The sequence below is a fragment of the Budorcas taxicolor genome, chromosome 10, assembly GCF_023091745.1.
Source record: "Budorcas taxicolor isolate Tak-1 chromosome 10, Takin1.1, whole genome shotgun sequence".
In the NCBI taxonomy this organism is placed as follows: Eukaryota; Metazoa; Chordata; class Mammalia; order Artiodactyla; family Bovidae; genus Budorcas; species Budorcas taxicolor.
In genome coordinates this window covers 74,719,488-74,741,513 of record NC_068919.1, presented here as the reverse complement: position 1 = coordinate 74,741,513, position 22,026 = coordinate 74,719,488, and the positions used below count along the sequence as shown (strand labels likewise).

The 22,026-nt window shown below is 38.1% G+C and overlaps 1 protein-coding gene across 1 annotated transcript; it reads left to right on the top strand.

Annotated features, from left to right (window-relative positions):
- Nucleotides 1-1,789: 1,789 nt before the first annotated feature.
- LOC128054829 (coiled-coil domain-containing protein 170-like) lies at nt 1,790-21,818 on the top strand. Its single transcript, XM_052647378.1, has 8 exons — nt 1,790-1,795; nt 3,315-3,571; nt 7,039-7,191; nt 9,803-10,097; nt 16,817-17,044; nt 17,711-17,926; nt 19,250-19,385; nt 21,625-21,818. Exons 1-8 carry the CDS (start codon nt 1,790-1,792, stop codon nt 21,816-21,818), a joined length of 1,485 nt encoding a protein of 494 aa, XP_052503338.1.
- The last annotated feature ends 208 nt before the right edge of the window (nt 21,819-22,026 follow it).

Below are 22,026 nucleotides of genomic sequence, written 5' to 3'. Positions count from 1 at the left end.
TTACCAGGATCTGGTGTTGTCCCTGTTCTGTATTTTATATATTTTAATCTTAATACATGGGGAGTGTTATCGCACTGTGGCTTTAATTTGCATATCCTTAATGGCTGGTGATGGTGAATCTATTTTTATGTGCTTGTTTGCCATCCATATGTTGCTGGTAGGAAGATAGAATGGTCCAGATACTCTGGAAAATTGTTTGGCAGTTTCTTATAAAACTAAATATGCAAATACCATATGACCCAGCTTCCCTGGTGGCTCAGAGATTAAAGTGTCTGCCTGTAATGTGGGAGACCTGGGTTCGATCCCTGGGTTGGGAAGATCCCCTGGAGAAGGAAATGGCAACCCACTCCAGTATTCTTGCCTGGAGAATCCCATGGACGGAGGTCGAGCCTGGTGGGCTACAGTCCACAGGGTCGCAAAGAGTCGGACAGGACTGAGCGACTTCACTTTCACTTTCACTTGCCATCCATATATCCTTTCTGGTAAAATTTCTGTTCAAGTCTTTTGCCCATTTTAAAAATTAGATTGTTTTCTGAGAATTTAGAGTTCTTTATATTAATATATTCTAGATATAAATCCTTTGTTGACAGTTTTTATCTACAAGCTGTATCTGAGTTTTGGGGCACCTAAATTTAGTTAAGTTCTGAATATATTTCAGGTTTCATTAGGCCCAAATCCAACATCAAACTGTTAAAAAATTTGGGTTCTTTAACATAAATGATAACAGGCAGACCTCTTTTATTGTGTTCCACTTTATTTCACCTCACAGATTCTGTGTTTTTTATAAATCGGAGGTCTCTGGCAACCTTGCATTGAGCAGGCCTGTTGGAGTTCTTTTTCTACCAACATCTGCTCACTTTGTGCCTCCGTGTCACATTTTGGTAACTCTTGCAATATTTCAGACTTTTTCATTGTTATATTTGTTGTGGTGATCTATGATCAGTGATTTTTGATGTTACTATTGTAATTGTTTTGGGACACCATGAACTGTACCCATATAAGATAGTGAGCTTAGTTGGTAAACATTGGGAGTTTTGACTGCTCCATTTACCTGCCATTCCCCATCTCTCTTTCCTCTCCTCTGACCTCCCTATTCCCTGAGACACAACAATATTAAAATTAGGCCAATTTATAACCTTACAATGACATGTACGTGTTAAAGTGGAAGGAAGAGTTGCACATCTCTCACTTTAAATCAAAAGCTATGGGTGGGAGGTAGGAGAGGGGTTCAGGATTGGGAACTCATGTACACCCATGGCGAATTCATGTCAATGTATGGCAAAACCAATACAGTATTGTAAAGTAAAAATAAAAATTAAAAAAAAAATCGAGAGCTAGAAATGATTAAACTCAGTGAGGAAAGGAAGTCATAACCCGAGACAGGTTGAAAGCTAGGCCTCTTGCCCCAAACTGTCAGCTTAGCTGTGAATGCAAAGGAAGAGTTCTTGAAAGAAATTTCAAGTGCTATTCCGGTGAACACACAAACAATAAGAAAGTGAAACAGCTTTATTGCTGATATGGATAAAGTCCTTGTGATATGGAGAGAGATCAAACCAGCCCCAGCATTTCCTTAAGCCAGAGCCTAATCCAGAGCAAGGCCCCAACTCTTTCCAGTTCTAGGAAGGCTGAGAGAAGTAAGGAAGCTACAGAAGAAAAGTTTAAAGCTAGCAGAGGCTGGTTCACAAGGTTTAAGGAAAAAGCTGTTTCCATTACATAAAAGTACAAGGTGAGGCAGCAACTGCTGACATAGTAGCTGCAATAAGATCCAGATGATCTGGCCAAGGTCAAGATGAAGGTGGCCACACTAAACAACAAATTTTCAATGTAGACAAAACAGCCTCTTGTTGGAAGAAGATGCCATCTAGGGCTTTCATAGCTAGAGAGGGGAAGTCGGTGCCTGGCTTCAAAGCTTCAAAGGACAGGCTGACTCTCTCTTAGAGGCTAATGCAGCTGGTGACTTTCATTTGAGGCCAATGATCAATCCCAGTCTTAGAACCCTTGAGAATTATTCTAAATTTGCTTTGCTTGTGCTCTGTATATCCAACGACAAAGCCTGGATGACAGCACATTTGTTTACAACATGGGGTAACTGAGTATTTTAAACCTGCTGTTGGGTTTTACTGTTGAGAGAGAAAAATAGTCATTTCAAAATATTATTGCTCTTGGTCACCCAAGAGCTCTGAGGGAGATGTACAATGAGGTTAAATTTGTTTTCATGCCTGCTAATACATGCTCCATGGATCAGTGGTCTGCCGTATCTCTGAGGTTTGCCTGTAATGCAAGAGTGGTGTTTTTGTTTTCTTTTGTAATTCATAAAGTCATGACTTTTTAATCAAAATATTCCTCAATCACAGGTTTTCATTATACAAGCTGTAATTTTTTCAGACTTTCCTGAATACTCCACATGTATCAAACAATCTTTAAAAAAATTTTTTATTATAGGTAATTTGCAATGTTTGGTTAATTTCAGGTATACAGCAAAGTGGATTAGTTATACATGTATTTACTCTTTCTAAGATTATTTTCCTATATAGACCATTGTAGAATATTGATTAGAGGTCCCTGTGCTATACAGTAGGTCCTTATTATCTATTTTCCATATGAAAGTAAAGTCGCTCAGTCATGTCCAACTCTTTGTGACCCCGTGGACTGTAGCCCACCATGCTCCTCTGTCGATAGGATTTTCCCAGCAAGAGTACTGGAGTGGGTTGCCACTTCCTTCTCCAGAGGATCTTCCTGACCCAGGGATTGAACCCAGATCTCCCGCATTGTAAGCAAGATGCTTTATCGTCTGAGCCACTAGGAAAGTCCTATTTTCTATATAGTAGTGTGTATACGTCAAATTCAGTCTCCCAATTTAGCCCTCTCCTCCTTACCCCTTGGGAACCATAAGTTTAATGCTGATGAGAATAAAATTACTTATTCCAAACCCTTTGTGTCAGTTTGATATGATTTTTAAAAATTAATTTATTTATTTTCGCCGGTGCTGGGTCTTTTGTTGCCGTGCACAGGCTTTCTCTAGTTGTGGCTCGCAGGCTTTGTTGCCTCACAGCATTTTAGGGATCTTCTCAGACCAAGAATCAAACCCATGTCCCCTGCATTGCAAGACAGATTCTTAACCACTAGCCCACCAGGGAAGCCCTGATAAGATTTTTAAAGTGTATTTAATATTGGAATCTAATGTTAGGAGATTCAAAAATCCTCATTTTATTGTATAATGTATAACTTAAATGCTCATAATGATTTAAAATCATGGATTTTCTAAAACCAAAATTATAAATGACTTTAAAATAACACTTTCCTCTTCTCATTAGCTAAGAAATCTTCGAAACAAACTTTTCATAAAAGAAACTTCATTGCAAGAGATGAAGAGTGAGCTAGAAACTTACAAAGAAAATAATGTGCAACAGTCTTTCCAGATAATGTCCCTGAAAGACGATATCAAGGACTTAGAGGAACTTATTGCTTCTCTAACCAGAATTAAATCTTTGAAAAACACCAGTATTCAGAGTCTTGAAAGAGGCAACTGGGATCTAACTGAAAGAATTACAGAACTAGAAAATCTTCTAAGGTAGGAAATTTTCTAGTTTGTTTTCAAAAATGTCATTCATTTTTCGTAAGCTTGCTAATATTATATGAACTTCATATTCCTGACTGATCACAGAATTTAAATCTAACAAAATTTAACATGCCTGACTCAAAATTAAATTTTCAATTGAGATATAATTTCCATTCTATTAAAATTCACCCTTTTGCAGCATACTAGTAGTTTTTAGTATATTCACAAGGTTGTACAAACATCACCATGCTCTAATTCTAGAACACTTTCATCAACCTCTAAAAAAATCCATGTCTACTAGTAGTTACTCCCCAGTCCACTCTCTCCAGTTTCTGACAACCAGCAGTCTACTGTCTTTCTCTATGGGCTTGCCTTTTCTGGACATTATATAAATGAAATGTTACAATGTATGGCCTCTGTGTCTAACTTCTTTAATTTAGCACTGTTTTCAAGATACATCAATGTTTAGCCTGAATCAGTACTTAACTTTTTTATGGCTGAATAATATTCCATTATAAGGTTATATCACATTTTGTTTGTCCATTCATCAGTTGATGAACATTAGGTTGCTTCCTTTGCAAGTTCAGTTCAGTTCAGTTGCTCAGTCGTGTCTGACTCTTAGCGACCCCATGAATCGCAGCACGCCAGGCCTCCTTGTCCATCACCAAATCCTGCAGTTCACTCAGACTCACGTCCATCGAGTCAGTGATGCCATCCAGCCATCTCATCCTCTCTCATCCCCGTCTCCTGCCCCTAATCCCTCCCAGCATCAGAGTCTTTTCCAATGAGTCAACTCTTCGCATGAGGTGGCCAAAGTACTGGAGTTTCAGCTTTAGCATCATTCCTTCCAAAGAAATCCCAGGGCTGATCTCCTTCAGAATGGATTTGCAAGGGACTTTATGAATGAGCTGCTATGTACATTGTTGTGTGAATTCTTATATGACTGTAAGTTTTATTTCTCTTAGTTAAATGCCTTAGGAGTAGAATTGCTGGGTTGTAAAGTACTTGATGGACGTGAGTTTGAGTGAACTCCGGGAGTTGGTGATGGACAGGGAGGCCTGGTGTGCTGCAGTTCATAGGGTCTCAAAGAGTCAGACACGACTGAGCGACTGAACTGAATTGAACTGAACTGAAAGTAATTCTATGTTTAACTTTTTGATGTTACTTCTGAGTGACTTCCAGGCTGTTTTCTAAAAAGTTTTGATGAAGCTGAAACCTTTTTTTTCTTTTGTCATTTTGTGTCTTTGGTGTTAGAGCAAAGAAACCTAATCTAGTATCACAAAGATTTACACAAATGTTTTATTTTAATAGTTACTGTTTTAATACTTAAAAATTTATCTTTGATCCATTTTGACTAATTTATTAATTCATTTTTGGCTGGCTGGTTCTTCATTGCTGTGTGCAGGCTTACTCTAATTGCAGTGAGCAGAGGTCACTCTCTAGTTGCGATGTGTGGGCTTCTCATTGTGGTGGCTTTTCTTGTTGTAGGTGTGTGGGCATCAGTAGTTGTGGTTTATGGGCTCGATTGTTGTGCCACACAGGCTTAGTTGCCCCATGGCAAATGGAATCTTCTCAGACCAGAGGTCGAACCAGTGTCCCCTGAATTGGCAGGTGGATTCTTAACCACTGGACCACCAGGGAGGTGCCCACCACTTTCTTTTTGATTAATCAAGTTTTTATTACTCTTTTTCTCCTGTGTTATTTTTAAATATCTTTTAAGTTGTCATTAACTTTTTACCTTAGACCTTGTGATTACAATGAAAGTCTAGATTAGTGCTGTCATGTTATCTGAAAATAGAAATCTTATAACAATGTAACTCTACTTACCCATCTTATGCTCCTGTACTATTGTTATGATACATTTTACTTTTCCAAATGTTATAAATCTCATAAGATATTAATTTTCAGTATTAATTTATATTGACCCACACACTCACTCCTGGTGCTCTTCATTCCTTTCTACAGCTCTGTGTAGCCACCAGGGATCATTTTCCTTTATCCTGTAAAATTGCCTGTAATTTTTCTGCAACTTAATGCAGTTCTTCTAGGGATGAATTTTTCCATTTTTCCTTCTGAAAGGGTTTTGTTTGTTTTTTTTCTAACTGAGTATAGAACTCTAGGTTGCCAGTATTTTTTTTTCTGCATTCTAAAGTGTTCTTCAGTTATCTTCTGACTTACATAGTTTCTCTTCGAAAAGCCAGTGTTCAGTCTTATAGCTATATGTTAGAAGGTAATATATGCTTTTTCTCTGACTTTTAATTGGTAGAAATTTGATGATGATATGTCTTGGTGTGGCCGGCTTTGTATCTATCCTACTTTGGATTTGCAGAATTTACTCAATCTATCAATTGATTTTTTTCATCAGGTTTCAAAAATTTGTGGGAAGTATTTTTTAAAGTATTGTTTCTATCTCATTCTGTGTCTACTCACATTCTAAGGCTATAATTACAAGGAATGGCCTTTTGAGTGTGACCTACATGTCTCCAATATAATTTTATGGAATTATATTTTCTCTTAGATAATTCAGATATTTTCTCTGACCTGACCCATATTCACTAATTCTGTAGGATGCAAATCTTCTATAGAAAAGAATATAACAAACATGGAAGGTGGACTGAAACTTTAACTTAGCTTCAAGGCAGAAAATATTACCAAACCTATCAATTGTTAATCAAAACAAGAACCAAATAATTAGTTGTTTGTATTTGATAATAAAACAAGTTTTTACATATGCTGTTTTCTATTGTACCATTTCTAATTCCTTACCTTTCTTGAAACTCTATTCAGGGATTCAGTTGAAGAGTCCATGCAGGTGTTACTAAAATGGGAATACAGTTGTCCTTCATCCCTTGTGCCTCAGGGTCTGCAGGGGATGGTTCTAGGACCCCTGAGAGTACCGAAATCTGCACATGCTAACTAAATCCCTTGTATAAAATAGTACAGTATGTGCACATAACCTATGCACATCTCTTGTGTACTTTAAATCAACTCTAGATTACTTGTAATAGCTAATCCTATGTAAATGGTTGTTTGTGTAAGACAAATTTAAGTTTTGCTTTTTGGAACTTTCTGAAAAAAATTTTTTTGAATAGTTTCAACCCATGGCTGCTTGAATCCATGGATGTGGAACTTGCAAATACAGGCCCATGGTATTTGTACCCTTGTGGAACCTCCTGATCATCACAATATTATCATAGTAGCAGAGACATATTCATACTTAAATTTCCTCTTGAAAAAGAGTGGTTTCAAAATTGACTTCTCCCAGGGGAACTACTACAGATTTAACATGGAATCATTCTCTCCATTTCTCTGCCTTTTCTCATCTCTTCCTAGAAATAATCCAGGAACTTGCACAGCTCTTTTCATAGGAATACATTTTTACTTGGTACACATATTTAATTTATTTTAATTTATTTCTTATTATTTCAAGTTTGAAAAATTGGTTTCATGATATTGTTACCTACCAATATCTTACACAGAGTACATCTGATTGAAAGAAAAAGAGCAGAGCGAAAAGCAGACCTTTTGGAGAAAAAGTTAGCAGGTGCTAACAGATTCACCCCTTATATGAGTATGAAAGAACAAGAAGATTCCTTGGATAGTTTCATGACAAAGGTGAGAACAAATTTTGATTGATTTTTGAAGAAAAAGGATTTTTGTTACTTTATGTTATTCCAGGAGATAATTGCCAAATGTTGAGTGGTTTGTTGGTCCTCTTCTTGTGGAGGATAAAAGGAAGCAGTACAGCATGGTGAACTGAAAGCGTTTCTGAGTATGGAGAGAAAGTGCAAGGCAGATCTGAAGGTCTCTGTGATACTAAAGAGGAGGTTAGAGGGAATGGATCTGTGAGAGAATTGGGAGGAGGTGGTGGTTAGAGAGTGAAATATTGAAGTTTTAAATTTCTGGTATGGGGTAGTTCCTGCCACTGACAAAATCTGGGTTTTGGATTTGGGTATAAGGATTGAATAGGGGTGTAGAAGAAAGTCATTGAAACTGAGGCACAAGGGTCACAAAACCAAACTGGTGGATCATCCACACTGGATATTGAAATCTAGATGTATGCATGAGTTGGGTTTAGAAGGAAGAGATTAGCCTGGTCCCTTTAGTTCAGTTCAGTTCAGTCGCTCAGTCGTGTCCGACTCTTTGCAACCCCATGAATCACAGCACGCCAGGCCTCCTTGTCCATCACAAACTCCCGGAGTTCACTCAGACTCACGTCCATCAAGTCAGTGATGCCATCCAGCCATCTCATCCTCTCTCATCCCCTTCTCCTCCTGCCCCCAATCCCTCCCAGCATCAGAGTCTTTTCCAATGAGTTAACTCTTCGCATGAGGTGGCCAAAGTACTGGAGTTTCAGCTTTAGCATCATTCCTTCCAAAGAAATCCCAGGGCTGATCTCCTTCAGAATGGACTGGTTGGATCTCCTTGCAGTCCAAGGGACTCTCAAGAGTCTTCTCCAACACCACACTTCAAAAGCATCAATTCTTCAGCGCTCAGCTTTCTTCACAGTCCAACTCTCACATCCATACATGACCACTGGAAAAACCATAGCCTTGACTAGACGGACCTTTGTTAGCAAAGTAATGTCTCTGCTTTTGAATATGCTATCTAGGTTGGTCATAACTTTTCTTGCAAGGAGTAAGCGTCTTTTCATTTCATGGCTGCATAATAGATAGCAATTCGCAGGATGAGTAGAAGTTTTATGGAGGAATATTGAAGGAGGATGGGAGATGAATTACTGTCAAGGAAGTGGTAAAAGTTTATTCTGAAATCCATAGACTATAATTGTTTATTATATGCGTGCTAAGTTGCTTCAGTCATGTCCAACTCTGCAACTCCATGGGCTGTAGCCCGCAAGGCTCCTCTGTCTGTGTAATTTTCGAGGCAAGAATACTGGAGTCGGTTGCCATGCCCTTCTCCAGGTTTATAATATTCTGAATGTAAAATAAGGTCCATCATGATCCAATTAATGTGAGGGGTTCCACTTAAAAAATTCAGCAACTACTTTCAGAGTTTAAAGTAATTCCAATTTTTAATTACCTCTTTCAAGTAATTCACAGTAACACTTTCTATGTTTTTCACTTCTCTGTCATATCTCTGAAAAACTCTCCCACACCAGTCTGTGTAGCTCTGACCTTTTCTTCCACTGCTCTTTTTTTTTTTTCTGCTACCTTTTTTTCTTTCTTTCTGGGCTTTTAGTGAGACAAACCCATCATTACTTCAACAACTCTAGCTTCCCTTCTATCTTCAAGTTTCACATGACAGAAAGTCCAGAAAGTAAACTTATTTACTCAGTTTTCAGAATTGAAGGTGAAAAGAAGAATTTATAAAGGCAGAATCTTCCTGGGAGAGGTAGGGTGAAGGAGCAGTATTGCGTTATCTTCTATTTTTTCCTGTTTACAATGAAAGCAGGGCGCTTACAAGGGATAGGTTGGGGGAAAGAAATGTGACTTATCTGTGGTCTTATATTATCAAAGCTGTTACTATTAAATGATGTTCTATAATCATAATTAAGTCTTTATGAAAATATCCATTTCCCTGCCAACTTTTCACTTAATAGTCTTAGCATTCATTGATGATCCTTGCCTGAATCAGTTATTTTGTTAGGAGAACCAAATGCTGAGCTGTGATATTCTATCATTCCTTCTATATTTATTAAAGGGCTCTGGTGGCTCAGAGGTTAAAGCGTCTGCCCGCAACGCGGGAGACCTGGGTTCGATCCCTGGGTCAGGAAGATCCCCTGAAGAAGGAAATGGCGACCCACTCCAGTATTCTTGCCTGGAGAATCCCATGGACAGAGGAGCCTGGCGGGCTACAGTCCACGGGGTCACAAAGAGTCAGACGCGACTTCACTTTCACTTCACTTTTCTATATTTATTATCTCACAATATTCTGTAAACAGCTCCTTCATAAACTGGAGCAGTTGGTTAGCTACTTGTCTAAGTTAAACTTCCTTTGTTCTCAAAATACTTTCTCCATAACATCAGTTTTTTTGCCCTTCCCACATGCCCCCCAAGAGGTATTTTAATACTTCTTGATGTTCTAGTTTACTCTTATGAGTATGCTCTTGTCTCTCTTATAACTCTGTAACTCTGTTTCTATAGAAAGCCTTTTCTCCTCAAGTTCTGTATTATGACTATACTTATATTTCAAAAGGACAGAAATAGCTGTCTCGATATTAAATTCTAAATAAGAAGTTTAACACATGTGTTCGTATATTTAGGATAAGGATGAAGCTATCCTGGTCAAAAATTTTGAGAGAGACAACACTTTTCACTCTGAAGGACCAAAAGATGGACAGAAAATTTGGGATAAGTGTCAACAAGATTTGATCCGTGAGGAGAAACAAATACCTGAGTTAGACAGACCTCCACGTTCATACAACTGGGAAACTAAAACAGCGCGATCCCACTATCAGAAATTCCTCAGTCAACTGTCTGCTCTTCCCAGCAACAGTGTTGAACCCACACCAGCCACAGGGGAAGCTGTGAAAGACAGCATTCTGGAGACTGGTGCAAATGAGCAATCTTGGAAGTCTGTAAGTGTATCGACAGATGAGTTCCTCTTTCAAATTAGTTTTAAGATGTGGATTTTCACGTTAGTCGATTTGGTAAACCCTGTGGCTCTGATTTTATTTTTATTACTATAGTGATAAGAGGGACAAAGATGTCCATTATCTCAATAGGGGTAACATAGTGAGTGGATTTAAGAGCAGAGGGGCCGGGTATGAATTCCAGCTCTGCGATTACCAAATGTGTGCTCTTAGGCAGGTTATTTATGCTCTCTGTGCCTCAGTTTTGTAAATTTTGGCAGGAGTGGGAGTGGGTTTGGGGGGATATAGGTTGTGTACCACAGAATGGTTGTAAGGATTAAATGGATTAATACATAATAAATGCTTAGTACAGGTCAGTGTAAGCTCAATGAATGTTAGCTGAAAAATAGTGGTGTGGTAAGGATAATGCTTCTGTCATGACCAGACACTGGTCAGTTTAGTCAGCGCAGTGAAGTAAATTATCAAGTCAGTCATTTGTGTGAATTTACTGGTCAAGTCTATCAAAAGATTGATCCAGCAAGTTCAAGTAGATATATCTCCTGTTATGTTCAAATTATTGTAGTAAAATTTCATCACTCTTCATCCTAACATTCAAATGAAAATAGGTATTGCTTAAATTCAGTGTGTTAGTAAGTGCAGTTAGCTGCATGGTAGTATGCTTATTGTACAGTTACAACCTTTTTACACTTTCTCTCTTAAAATTCATTATACTATTTTATTTCTCAGTATTCACTAAAATGTCTTATTTTTGTATATCAAACCTTTGTTTCTTTTTTTTAAAACCAGCTTATACATGTTGAGTCTTCTTAAACATCTTCCCCATTCATCTATTTAGTAACTTAGTGTTCAGTTCAGTTCAGTTGCTCAGTCGTGTCCAACTCTTTGCGACCCCATGGACTGCAGCATGCCAGGCCTCCCTGTCCATCACCAACTCCCCGAGTTTACTCAGACTCACGTCCGTTGAGCTGGTGATGCCATCCAGCCATATCCTTCTCTGTCATCCCTTTCTCCTCCTGCTGCTGCTGCTGCTGCTGCTAAGTCGCTTCAGTCGTGTCCGACTCTGTGCGACCCCATAGACGGCAGCCCAGGGGGAGCTCAGGCTCCCCCGTCCCTGGGATTCTCCAGGCAAGAACACTGGAGTGGGTTGCCATTTCCTTCTCCAATGCATGAAAGTGAAAAGGGAAAGTGAAGTCGCTCTGTCTTTGCGACCCCATGGACTGCAGCCTACCAGGCTCCTCCACCCATGGGATTTTCCAGGCAAAAGTACTGGAGTGGGTTGCCATTGCCTTCTCTGCAGCTTCCTGCTAGTTACCTGTTTTACACAGGGTAGTGTATATATGTCAGTGCTACTTTCTCAGCTTGTCCTACCCTCTCCTTCTCCACCGTGCCCACCAGTCGACTCTCTACATCTGCATCTCCATTTCTTCTCTGTAAAGAGGTGTATCAGTACTATTTTTCTAGATTCCATATACATTAATAAACAATGTACTTCTTAGTATACTTTTTTGAAAAGATTAGAGGGAAATGAATTCGAAGAAATGACTCTCCAAAGATGGAATTTTAGCTACTGTGTCAGGGAAGGGGCTGTTGGTGAAATTCCTCAATAATTACCTTATAGACCATTTCCTTTTCTATTTTTTGCTTCTCTGCATCTATAAAGTCAATCCTAAAAGTGGAATGGGAATAGGTAGGATGTTTTTCAGGAGATTTTGATTCTATTTCACTACCTCTTCACAGAACTGCTTGTAATACCCATACCCATGCTATACTATTTCTATACCTGCTGTGCCCCAGAGTATAAATTCACTCACTCACTATTGAGTCTGTCATTCCATCCATTCATTCATTCATTGATCCCATATAGTTTGATCACTCAGTTTTTAAAACCTTCCGGCACTTGGTTAAGTGGTATTGGCAATGCACTCCAGAGCACAAAGATGAATCCAGCTTCTACCTCTGCTCTTGAAAATGTAGTTGACAACGACTCATTTCCACATAAAAATTGTAAAATATATTATGTTAAAATTTAAGAACATATAAACAGCACATGCTTTCCACAACCCTTGAAACCATGCTAAAAGATTTGATGAAAACAATGATAATCTTCTCTAACCTTCTTTCTGCCTATTTCACCTCAGTAACCAGTGTGTCTATATCTTCTATAACTATTGCAGTGATTATGGAAATATATGAGTCTATACATATATGTAAATGTTGACATTTTTACAAAATTGGGACTGTACTAGTCAAAATACTCATCGTACTTGATAAGTACTTCATGGTCTTTCCTTAGATCAAAAGATACAGGTTTAACTTCTTCCTTTACAGTTGCATAATATTCCATACGATATATATAACTTATTTAACCAGTTCCCTATTAAGAACTATTGATGGTCATTCTCTTATTCGTACTTTTTATGCCACTACAAATAATGCTGAAATAAGTCTGTTCATACGTATGTATTTCCACACCAGTGCTTTCTCCCTCTACGGTGGGTGTGTGTGCGCTCACTTCATTGTGTTCTACTTGGCTACCCCAGGGACTGTAGCCCACCTGGCCCCTCTGTCCATGGAATTTTCCAGCAGGAATCCTGGAGTGGGTTGCTGTTTCCTAGTCCAGGGGATCTTCTCGACCCAGGAATTGAACCCGCATCTCTTTGCATCTAGTGCATTGGCAGACATATCCTTTACCGCTAGCGCCACCTGGGAAGCCCCCTCTCTCTATGGGATTGAGTTCTAAATGTGTTCAATTAATGTATGAGTTCAATACAGTGTATGCGTATTTTTTTTTCTTTTGGTCGCACCACATAGCTTTCAGGATTTTTGTTCCCTGAGCACCGATCAAATCCAGGGCCCTGGCAGCGAGAGTGCTGAGTCCCATCCACTGACCACCAGGAAGTTTCCTCAGTATGTAAAAGTTTAATGGCTTCCCTGGTGACTCAGATGTAAAGAATCTACCTGCAATGCGGGAGACCTGGGTTCAGTCCCTGGGTCAGGAAGATCCCCCGGAGAAGGAAATGGCAACCCACTCCAGTATTCTTGCCTGGAGAATCCCATGGACAGAGGAGCCTGGAGGGCTACAGTCTATGGGTCGCAAAGAGTTGGACACGACTGCACAGCTGAGCTCACACATGCACGCATGCACCACCTTATTGAATTTACTTATTAAGTCCAATAATTTACTAGAGTTCTAGGGTTTTCTTGACACAGTTGAATATTATATTGTTTCATAGGAAACAATGTGTTTCTTTTAGGTTTTCAACTTATTGCCACTGAGTTACAAAGTAGTGTTTAGAATTCTTTTCATGTTTTCTATCTACGCATTCTGTATGTTTCTCCTTTCTAATATTGTGTGTTTTTACTTTCTCTCTTTCCTCCTTAACCAGACATGCCTGGGACATCTATTTTATCTTTCCAAAGAACTAATGATTCTTTTTTATATACGCTTTACCAGTTTAGTTTTGATGTATACATAATGAAAATATATGGTATCTTTATTAAATCTATACCCCTTGTTTCTATTTTTCCTTATGTAAATATGCTTGTTTTCAGGGGGGATTCCCTTGTTTTAATTCATAAAAACAGCAAAGGCTGTAAATATTCCTCTGTAAGTTGTTCAGTATGTTTTTATATAAAGTTCTTTCACTGCATTTTATAAATGTTTATAATTTTTCTATTAATTGTCATTTCTTCTTTGAGCTGCAGTTATTTAGGAGAATGTTTTTATCTTTTATACTTATATATATATATATATGTATTATGCATACATATATTAAAAAAAATTAAATATACCACGAGTCTCCTATTGAAAAGCAGCAGCCCACATCTGTACTTCCACCTATCCTGTTTCCCAGAGGGAACTACTTTTAACCATTTTAGCTATTGCTTCTGGTAGTAAACTCCATTTTCTTAAATAATTTGCTTATATTGGTGTGTGCTGTGCTGTGCTTACTCAGTGCTCAGTCATGTCCAACTCTTTGCAACCCCAAGGACTGTAGCCTGCCAGGTTCCTCAATACACGCGGATTCTCCAGGCAAGAATACTGGGGTGGGTTGTCATGCTCTCCTCCAGGGGATCTTCCCAACGCAGGAATTGAACCAGGATCTCCTGCCTTACAGGTGGATTCTTAACAGCTGAGTTATCAGGGAAGCCCTTATATTGCTATATCCTGAGTTATTTGTTTTAGACATTATCTGTTGACTTCCTATTATATGATAGATGAAGGTTTATCTCTTTCCCCCTCCACCTTCTATCGTCCCAGTACAGCTATATCAGTATTTTTAGCTAAAGCCATAATCAGCATTTGCTTCACTATGACACTAAATAATGTTTACAAAATGCCCAGTATTAAACTCTTGTGACATTTCCTTTCTTGTAGTAATGTGTGTTATTTTTCCTAGAGTTAATAGTTTTCCTGTATTTCCATATGTATAATTTTCAACATTCACTTATTAAATTTTCCCCAATACTATGTCAGATGATCTTATAATCTACAAAAATCTCCCATTCTTTCTCATCCAGACTCCTTAATTCTCTTGCATCAGTCTGGACTGTTTGCTTTGTGGGCCTGGGCACAGCTATAATCCTGTGACTTTTCTTCTCCAATCTCTTGGTTAGGTTGCACTGTTTACTGAATCTTTTGTCTTCCTTTCTTTTGATTTACTTTTTTATTTTGCTGGGGCACATCTTCTAATAGATTTCTAAGAAATGGTATCTTGGAGGGAAAAAATTCTCTGAATAAATTACAAGGTCTTTTTTGTTGTTGTTTACCTTCAGGATCAGTTGATAGTTGGGTTTAGACTTTAATTTCACACAGAGATTTGAAGGCATTACTCCATTGTCTTCTGATTTCCAGTGTGTTATTAAGAAAAATGGTGCCATTCTCATTCTTATTCCATAATATGTTACTTGTTTTATTTTTTTAATGGATTAAGACATTTGTAATAACATTTTAAGTAACTTTTTTCTCATTATAAAATTAATCTGTGTTTATTAGTTTTGTATGTTTCTCTTTCCTAATAGTATTTTCATTTTCTCTTCCTTTTTTAAAAGTTAAAAAATGTATTTATTTATTTATTATTTTTGGCTGTGCTGGGTGTTCATTGCTGGGTGCAGGCTTTCTCTAGTTGCAGCAGGCAGGGGTTATTCTCTAGTTGTGCCGCACAAGCCTCTTGTTAAGGTGGCTTCTCTTGTTGTATATCATGGGCTCTAGAGCAAGTGGGCTTAGTAGTTTCAGCACACTGGCTCAGTAGTTGCGGCTTGTGGGCTTAGTTGCTCCATGCATGTGGAATACTCCAGGACCAAGGATCAAACCTGTGTCCCCTGTATTGGCAGGCAGATTCTCAACCACTGGACCACCAGGTCAGTCCTCTTTTCCTTCTTTAACCAGCCTTGCCTGGAGTATCTATTTTCTTATTGGAAGAACTAGTGATTCTTTTAAATATATTTTATTAATGTATAATGAAAATGTGTGGAATCTTTATTAAATTTGCACCTCTCTGTCTCTCTTTTCTGGTAGCAACTTTATAAAGTACAAAATAGTAGAAAGGATACGGTTAAAGTAGCCACTAATTCTACCACTTTGAGATAACCAGTGTTAACATATAGGTATATTTTACTATGACTATTTTTCATAAATATTTTAACATAACTGAAATAGGCATCGGAGAAGGCAATGGCACCCCACTCGAGTACTCTTGCCTGGAAAATCCCATGGAAGGAGGAGCCTGGTGGGCTGCAGTCCATGGGGTCGTGAAGAGTCGGATACAACTGAGCAACTTCACTTTTACTTTTCTCCCATGCATTGGAGAAGGAAATGGCAACCCACTCCAGTGTTCTTGCCTGGAGAATCCCAGGGATGGCGGAGCCTGGTGGGCTGCTGTCTATGGGGTCGCAGAGTTGGACACGACTGAAGTGACTTAGCGGCAGCAGCAGCAGCAGAGATAGGCATAATTTTTCTTCATCCTGCTTCTTTCATTTACCTATATCATTAGCATTTTCTCTTAGTAAGTATTTTTGAAAACTTGATTTATAAGAAATGTATTAATCTGAATGGAATCCTAGATTTCTAATTTTAAAAAAATTGATATGTAACAGGCAACGAAGGTTCACTGTATAGCACAGGAAACAGTAGTCAATATCTTATAATAACCTATAATGGAAAATAATCTGAAAAATAATATATGTGTATATGTATAGCTGAATCACCTTACTGTGCACCTGAAATACAGTAGGTCAACTGTAACTTCAATAAAATGTATATATTAAGGAAAAAAAAAACCAAAAGAAATATATTAATTCTTAATATATGAAATGTATTAATTAATCACATGTAATTTAATTATTTTTTGACATTTGTATTTCTTCATGTTATAAATAATGTTGTAGAGGATATCTTTTTGCTTGAATCTTTATCTAAATATTTTATTATTTCCTAATCATACCTTATTAGAAAAGTTGAACTAATACATGCTCTCACATGGTGTTTATAAATTGTCTGCTTAACTGTACCCTTGTTAGCACTGAGCCATCACCTTCACTGTCACATTTTATTTTCTGAATTATTATAATGCATATTATAATATGAAAACTATCTTATTTATATAAGAATTAAGTCTATAATTTATCAGTAGATCTGGTATGCTAGCGTGGAATACCATTTAAAGCATAGCTTCTTTTTTTCAATACTGTTGATTTCTGTAAAGGAAAACTCTCAATCTAAGATTTCCCAGGTGGATGAACATGGCAAAACATTCAAGCAGCTAGAGAAAGACAACAAGCAAGAAACATTACTGGATATTCAGCAGAATTTTCAGACTGTTACAACTCAAAGATTAGAGGAGAAAATTCAGAGACTTCAGAAACAGCTCAGTGACTTGAAATTGTCAAACAAAAATATGAAAACTCAACTGACAAGAGTAAACGTCCTTAAAGTAAGTAAAGGACATGAGGCTTTCAAAAATTCACTTAAGTTTTGTTCTGTTACTGTTTTTGCTGTATGTTTTTCATTGAACTTTAAAAATTATTTTACACCCGTAAAATAATATATATAATATTAAACATATAGGATAATAAAGTTAGATGTTGTAAATCCACCACTCATCTTAAGAATCAGAGTATCTTTGGATCTTCACGACATCAAGCTTCTGTCGTAGTATTTCGAAAGTACATTTTATGCCTGAAACCAAAGATGCACTAGACACTTACTGATCAACTTTTTTTTTGCCAGTTTATCAAGAATATTTAATCTTACTGTATCCAGTTATTCTCTATTTCTGTGCTTGATTACCACAAACTAAGACTCTTGGGGACATGGAATGTGTGTTAAACCTCTTTAAATCCCAAATGCCTAGTTAATAAAAGTTCTCATTAACTATTGGTTATTGATGGACATAGTGGAGAAATGTCCTCTTAATTCATAAACTGTGGAATTTTCTTTTTCTACATATCCAGCTCGTAAAAGAAAAAGAAAGAAAAAAAGAAAGAGAGAGGAAGAAAGCAAAAAAGCATGCGTTACCACGCATCAGGCCCGCCTGTTACTTAGAATTCTGAGATCTAATCGTAATCTTCTCCCTTTCCCACAACCTCTACCCTCATAGGACAAAACAGTTGAGAAGCTCAGGGAATCTCTAACAAAAGTTGAAGCAATGAAAGGGAAGGCAGCTATGGAAACAGACCTGAAAACTACAGTAGACTCTGATGGGCAAGAAGCAAGATGGGATAAAAAGAAGATCCATCAAATGTTAGAAACTGCCGCTCCTGAGCTCAGCACAGCAAAGAGCACACTTGAAGAAGTACCAGGAAAACAAGAAGAGGTTTGTTTTCTTTGAATACTATATTAAAATTCTTTAAGTTGAAGTGATAAACACCCACCTCAATTTAGACTACCCTAACTTAGACAAAAGAAAATTGATTGCCTTGTGGAATCAGAATTAAACAACCAGAGCTCCGAGAAGGCAGAGATGCACCTGGGCTATAGATCAGCACCTGGAATCTTCAATATAAGGTCTTTGTCACCATTTCTTCTTGGCATCTGTCAGTCAGCTTCTGTCTGACTGAGAGCCACAGGGTTAGAGTTTCTGTGACAGGAGAGAGAATCTCAAGAAAGGGTCTTAAGAGCCCTGAACAGTTTGGATGTTAGTGCTTTTCTGTTTTCTTCTCATCACAATTTTGAATGCATATTTGCCGTTTATCTATTCACTTTAAAATCCCTTTAATTGCCTTGCCTTCTCAATTTCAGGTGTTTCTACTTTAGGGTACTTAGGGGGCAGGGTTTACATACTAGGTTTCTTAACTCAATACCACCCTCTTCTGTTGACGTGGTGAATGCAGCTTCTTAAAGTTTACTTAGGAAGTCAAGCCTTTTATTTTGGGGTGGGGTTTATGTGATGTCTGTTTCTGCAGTACTCTCTTGTTTATATAAGTCCCTAATTTCCAGGGCTTGCTTTTTCCTTTTCCTTTATCACTAAGCCTCCTCAGAAACCTTGCCCTCTAGAGCTGCCTTTTCTGCTCTCATATACTTTCATGCACCTTTCTTTTCCTTCCACAGACACCGGTGCTCTGATCCACCAGTTCTCAGACTTGTTTTTAGTATTTCCTCCTTTGTGAATTGTCCCGTATCTGGGACACCGGAGGAAACTAGCTGCATACTCCAGCTTGGGTTCTGAACTAGCCTTTGTTGGTTTAGAATATTTCTTTCCCCATTTATATGCAGAATGAAGTCTGTGGTAGTCTCTACTTGTGCTTTAGGCATGATTTATGGATGATTTTATCTGCTCTCCTGTTGATCACTATAGAGAAAGGGCGGAGAGATATGTACTTCAGGGACTCTATTACCTACAGCAAATCAGAAGCCCCCAAAATAATTACCTCACAGATGAAAAAAAAGCAGCAATAAAATTAAGTTTATCCTATAAAATTGTAAAACTAAAAACAAATCTTAAAATACAAAAGTAAGTTTAGATTTCTTATAAAAGAGTTTTTTTTAGTTTAAAAATACATTTGAATGTAGAATATGTTATACTTCATAAAGAAATGTTTAATAAAACTAAATTTCTTAATGTTTCATTGTACATAGTAAGGTGATCAAAACTCATGACATATCTTGATTTTGGGGGGTGGGGGTTGGTTCTTTGTAGCTTGTTGACTTTCGAGAAACTATTATGAAGATGTTGGGCTTTAACATGAAAACAGCAGACAAGAAAATCATCAATCACCTAAGGCTTATTATACAAGTATATGAAGCATCTGACAAATCAAAGATGGCTTCTGAGTGTGAGACGGGACAGGATAATGAATAAAGAATTTCTGCCAACAATAACTCACAAATATGGACATTTCCTCTAGCATCTTGAATATGGTTACATTATGAATAAAATGCATTTGAAACTTCTCGGTTAAATCTGTTCTCTCCTTTGATATTTGGCAATTCACTTTTCTTTGTTGCAATCATGTTCTGTACATTTATTTGTGGTCTAGTCTGGATTGTTATTATAATGTATAGTGTCTAATTATATTTATTAACTGTATTTTAAGCAGAATTAACCCTTAGTTAGAATATTCATATCTACATTAATGGCTTGTGTCTAGAATGAATGGTTTTTTGGGCTCTGCCCCTTTATGAATCTAGGTAAAGTTACAGTCTATAATCTGAATCTATTTTATCTATTTGATTAACTGAGAGTTTGAAAATCAGATATGAAATGTTGAAAGGTAGGAAACTCATTAAGAATTATTAATAATGTGCAAGACTATATTGTTTATTTTTCTTAGTTAATAGTGTCTGCCAGTGTTTTCCTAATTGTAGATAGATCTCTAAGTTAATGATGTTTTAATATATATTATTTCTAAATTTTACTTAGAACAGGAAACTGTTCATCTTACAAGATAGTTTTAGATTTATCCAAGATGTCCTCTGTAGGAACAGGTCAGAATCTGGACAGGCCTGTAGACACCCAGTGCCTGCTGTTGTCATTTGAAAAGATCTGTGGAGCTTAGTTTTAGAGGGATCTTCAGGGTGGAAGAAGTGACATTACACTGGACCTTATAGTAGTTTTGGAAGAAAATGATTCTCTTGAATACTCATTCAAGGAAAAGATGAGTGAACTTCTAAAATGCTCACATCCATGGTTCTCAAATGTGTGCCAAGGCACTCTGGAGTACCACAAGATCTCAGCATTCCACGGAGTGTTTAAAATTTTAAAGGGAAACTGACATTTGACACTTGTCAGGAAAGTACTTGAACTATTAGCTCCTACTAGCTTATAGTTTGAACACTGGCTCACTCTTCATTCCTTTTGATGACATATATTTTTAATAAAAACTGCCCAGGGCTTCTGAGGACTTTTGAATTTGTCGCCAAATGGGGAGCAGCAGTTGGTGGTATCACTACCAAGTAAGGTGATTCCAGGATCCCTGGAGGCAATGTACTTTTTTTCTGAAGAATATCCTTAAGGAAAGGTAGGGACACCCTGTACAGAGCCTCCACCTACAGCCCAACCTGCCCAAGCTCTAAGAAAACCACCTTCTTGTTCAGGATTCTCCCAGGGTCAGTGGTCGGCAGGTCTGTCGGGTGACTGCTCCAGCCTCAGCTTCTAAGAGCTGGAAGGATAGCACAACCCCATGAGCCTGACAAGCTGCCGGACCCCTTCGTCCAGCTCCTCCTTTCCGAGAAACTGCGAGTACTACCAGCTCCAGGGTCAAGTTCTCCATGAATGTGAACAGTGGCAAGGTCTGGCAGTCTCAAAGAGTCAGTTCATAAGCATGTTAAAGAAAATTCATCTTTAAGTACAGAGTCCTTAGTCTTAAGGCTCCTTTATGAATTGTGTTAATAGAAACTTGAACCACAGAGCACTGTATAAGGTCAGCTATATTAGCTCTGAGCGGAGGAGGGAGAGGAACCCTTCCAGTACCTGGAACAAGTCTTTTCTAGAACTGCTTTTATCTTGTGACCAAATTGCTGCCGCTCTGTTCTTTAACGAGAAATGAATTTAGACTTAAGGATTTAGACAAATAATTTTCAACCTTCAAGATGCAGCAAAATTATCTAATTTAAAATAATACATTTTCTGGACCTATCTGGAGATTCCAGTTCAGTGCATGTGGTGTGGGGTAAAATATGGACGTGTTTTCAAAGTTGTTTAAGTGTATGAATTGGTAAAACTACTTTGGAAAAGTTTGGCAGTGTATCAGTTTCCTACTGCTGCAGTTAAATTATCACAGACTTTGTGGCTGAATCAAATGTTTATTATTCTACATTTCTGGAGGTCTCAGAGCTATGTTCTTTCTGGGGAGGGGAGAGAATCCATTTCCTTATCTTCCCCAGATTCTAGAAGAATCCCACAGGCTATGCTCATTGCCTTCTCTCTTCAAAGCCAGGGTCTTGAGGTTTGCCAAGTCTTTCTAACACTACTATTTCTCTTATTCTCCTTCTGCCTCCCTCCTCCTCTCTTAAGGATTCTTTTGATTGCATTAGGTCCATCTGGTCAATCCAGAATAAAATCCCTGTTTTAAGGCCAGCTGATTTGTGAGTTCAGCTCCAGATTCCGGGCATCCCCGATCGTGGCAGAAACACTTTTGGGCCAGTTTAACGGAGCTTGTGGCCACATAAGTATAAGAGCCAGCAGGTACAGCCACCAGGCACTTACTGCCGGAGGAAACTTCCTCACTGCAAGGCGCCTGTTGTCCTCTTCCCAGAAGGGCTTTTAGTGCCCCTTCCCGACTCTGCGGAGAAGGCAATGGCACCTCACTCCAGTACTCTTGCCTGGAAAATTCCATGGATGGAGGAGCCTGGTAGGCTGCAGTCCATGGGGTCGCTAAGAGTCGGACACGACTGAGCGACTTTCCTTTCACTTTTCACTTTCATGCATTGGAGAAGGAAATGGCAACCCACTCCAGTGTTCTTGCCTGGAGAATC

Bases quoted from the DNA above. Each gene is read 5' to 3' on its own strand.
- LOC128054829 (XM_052647378.1), top strand. The intron at 10,098-16,816 runs GTAAGTGTATCG...ATTTCTGTAAAG, and splicing joins ATGAGCAATCTTGGAAGTCT to GAAAACTCTCAATCTAAGAT. The intron at 17,045-17,710 runs GTAAGTAAAGGA...CTACCCTCATAG, and splicing joins CAAGAGTAAACGTCCTTAAA to GACAAAACAGTTGAGAAGCT.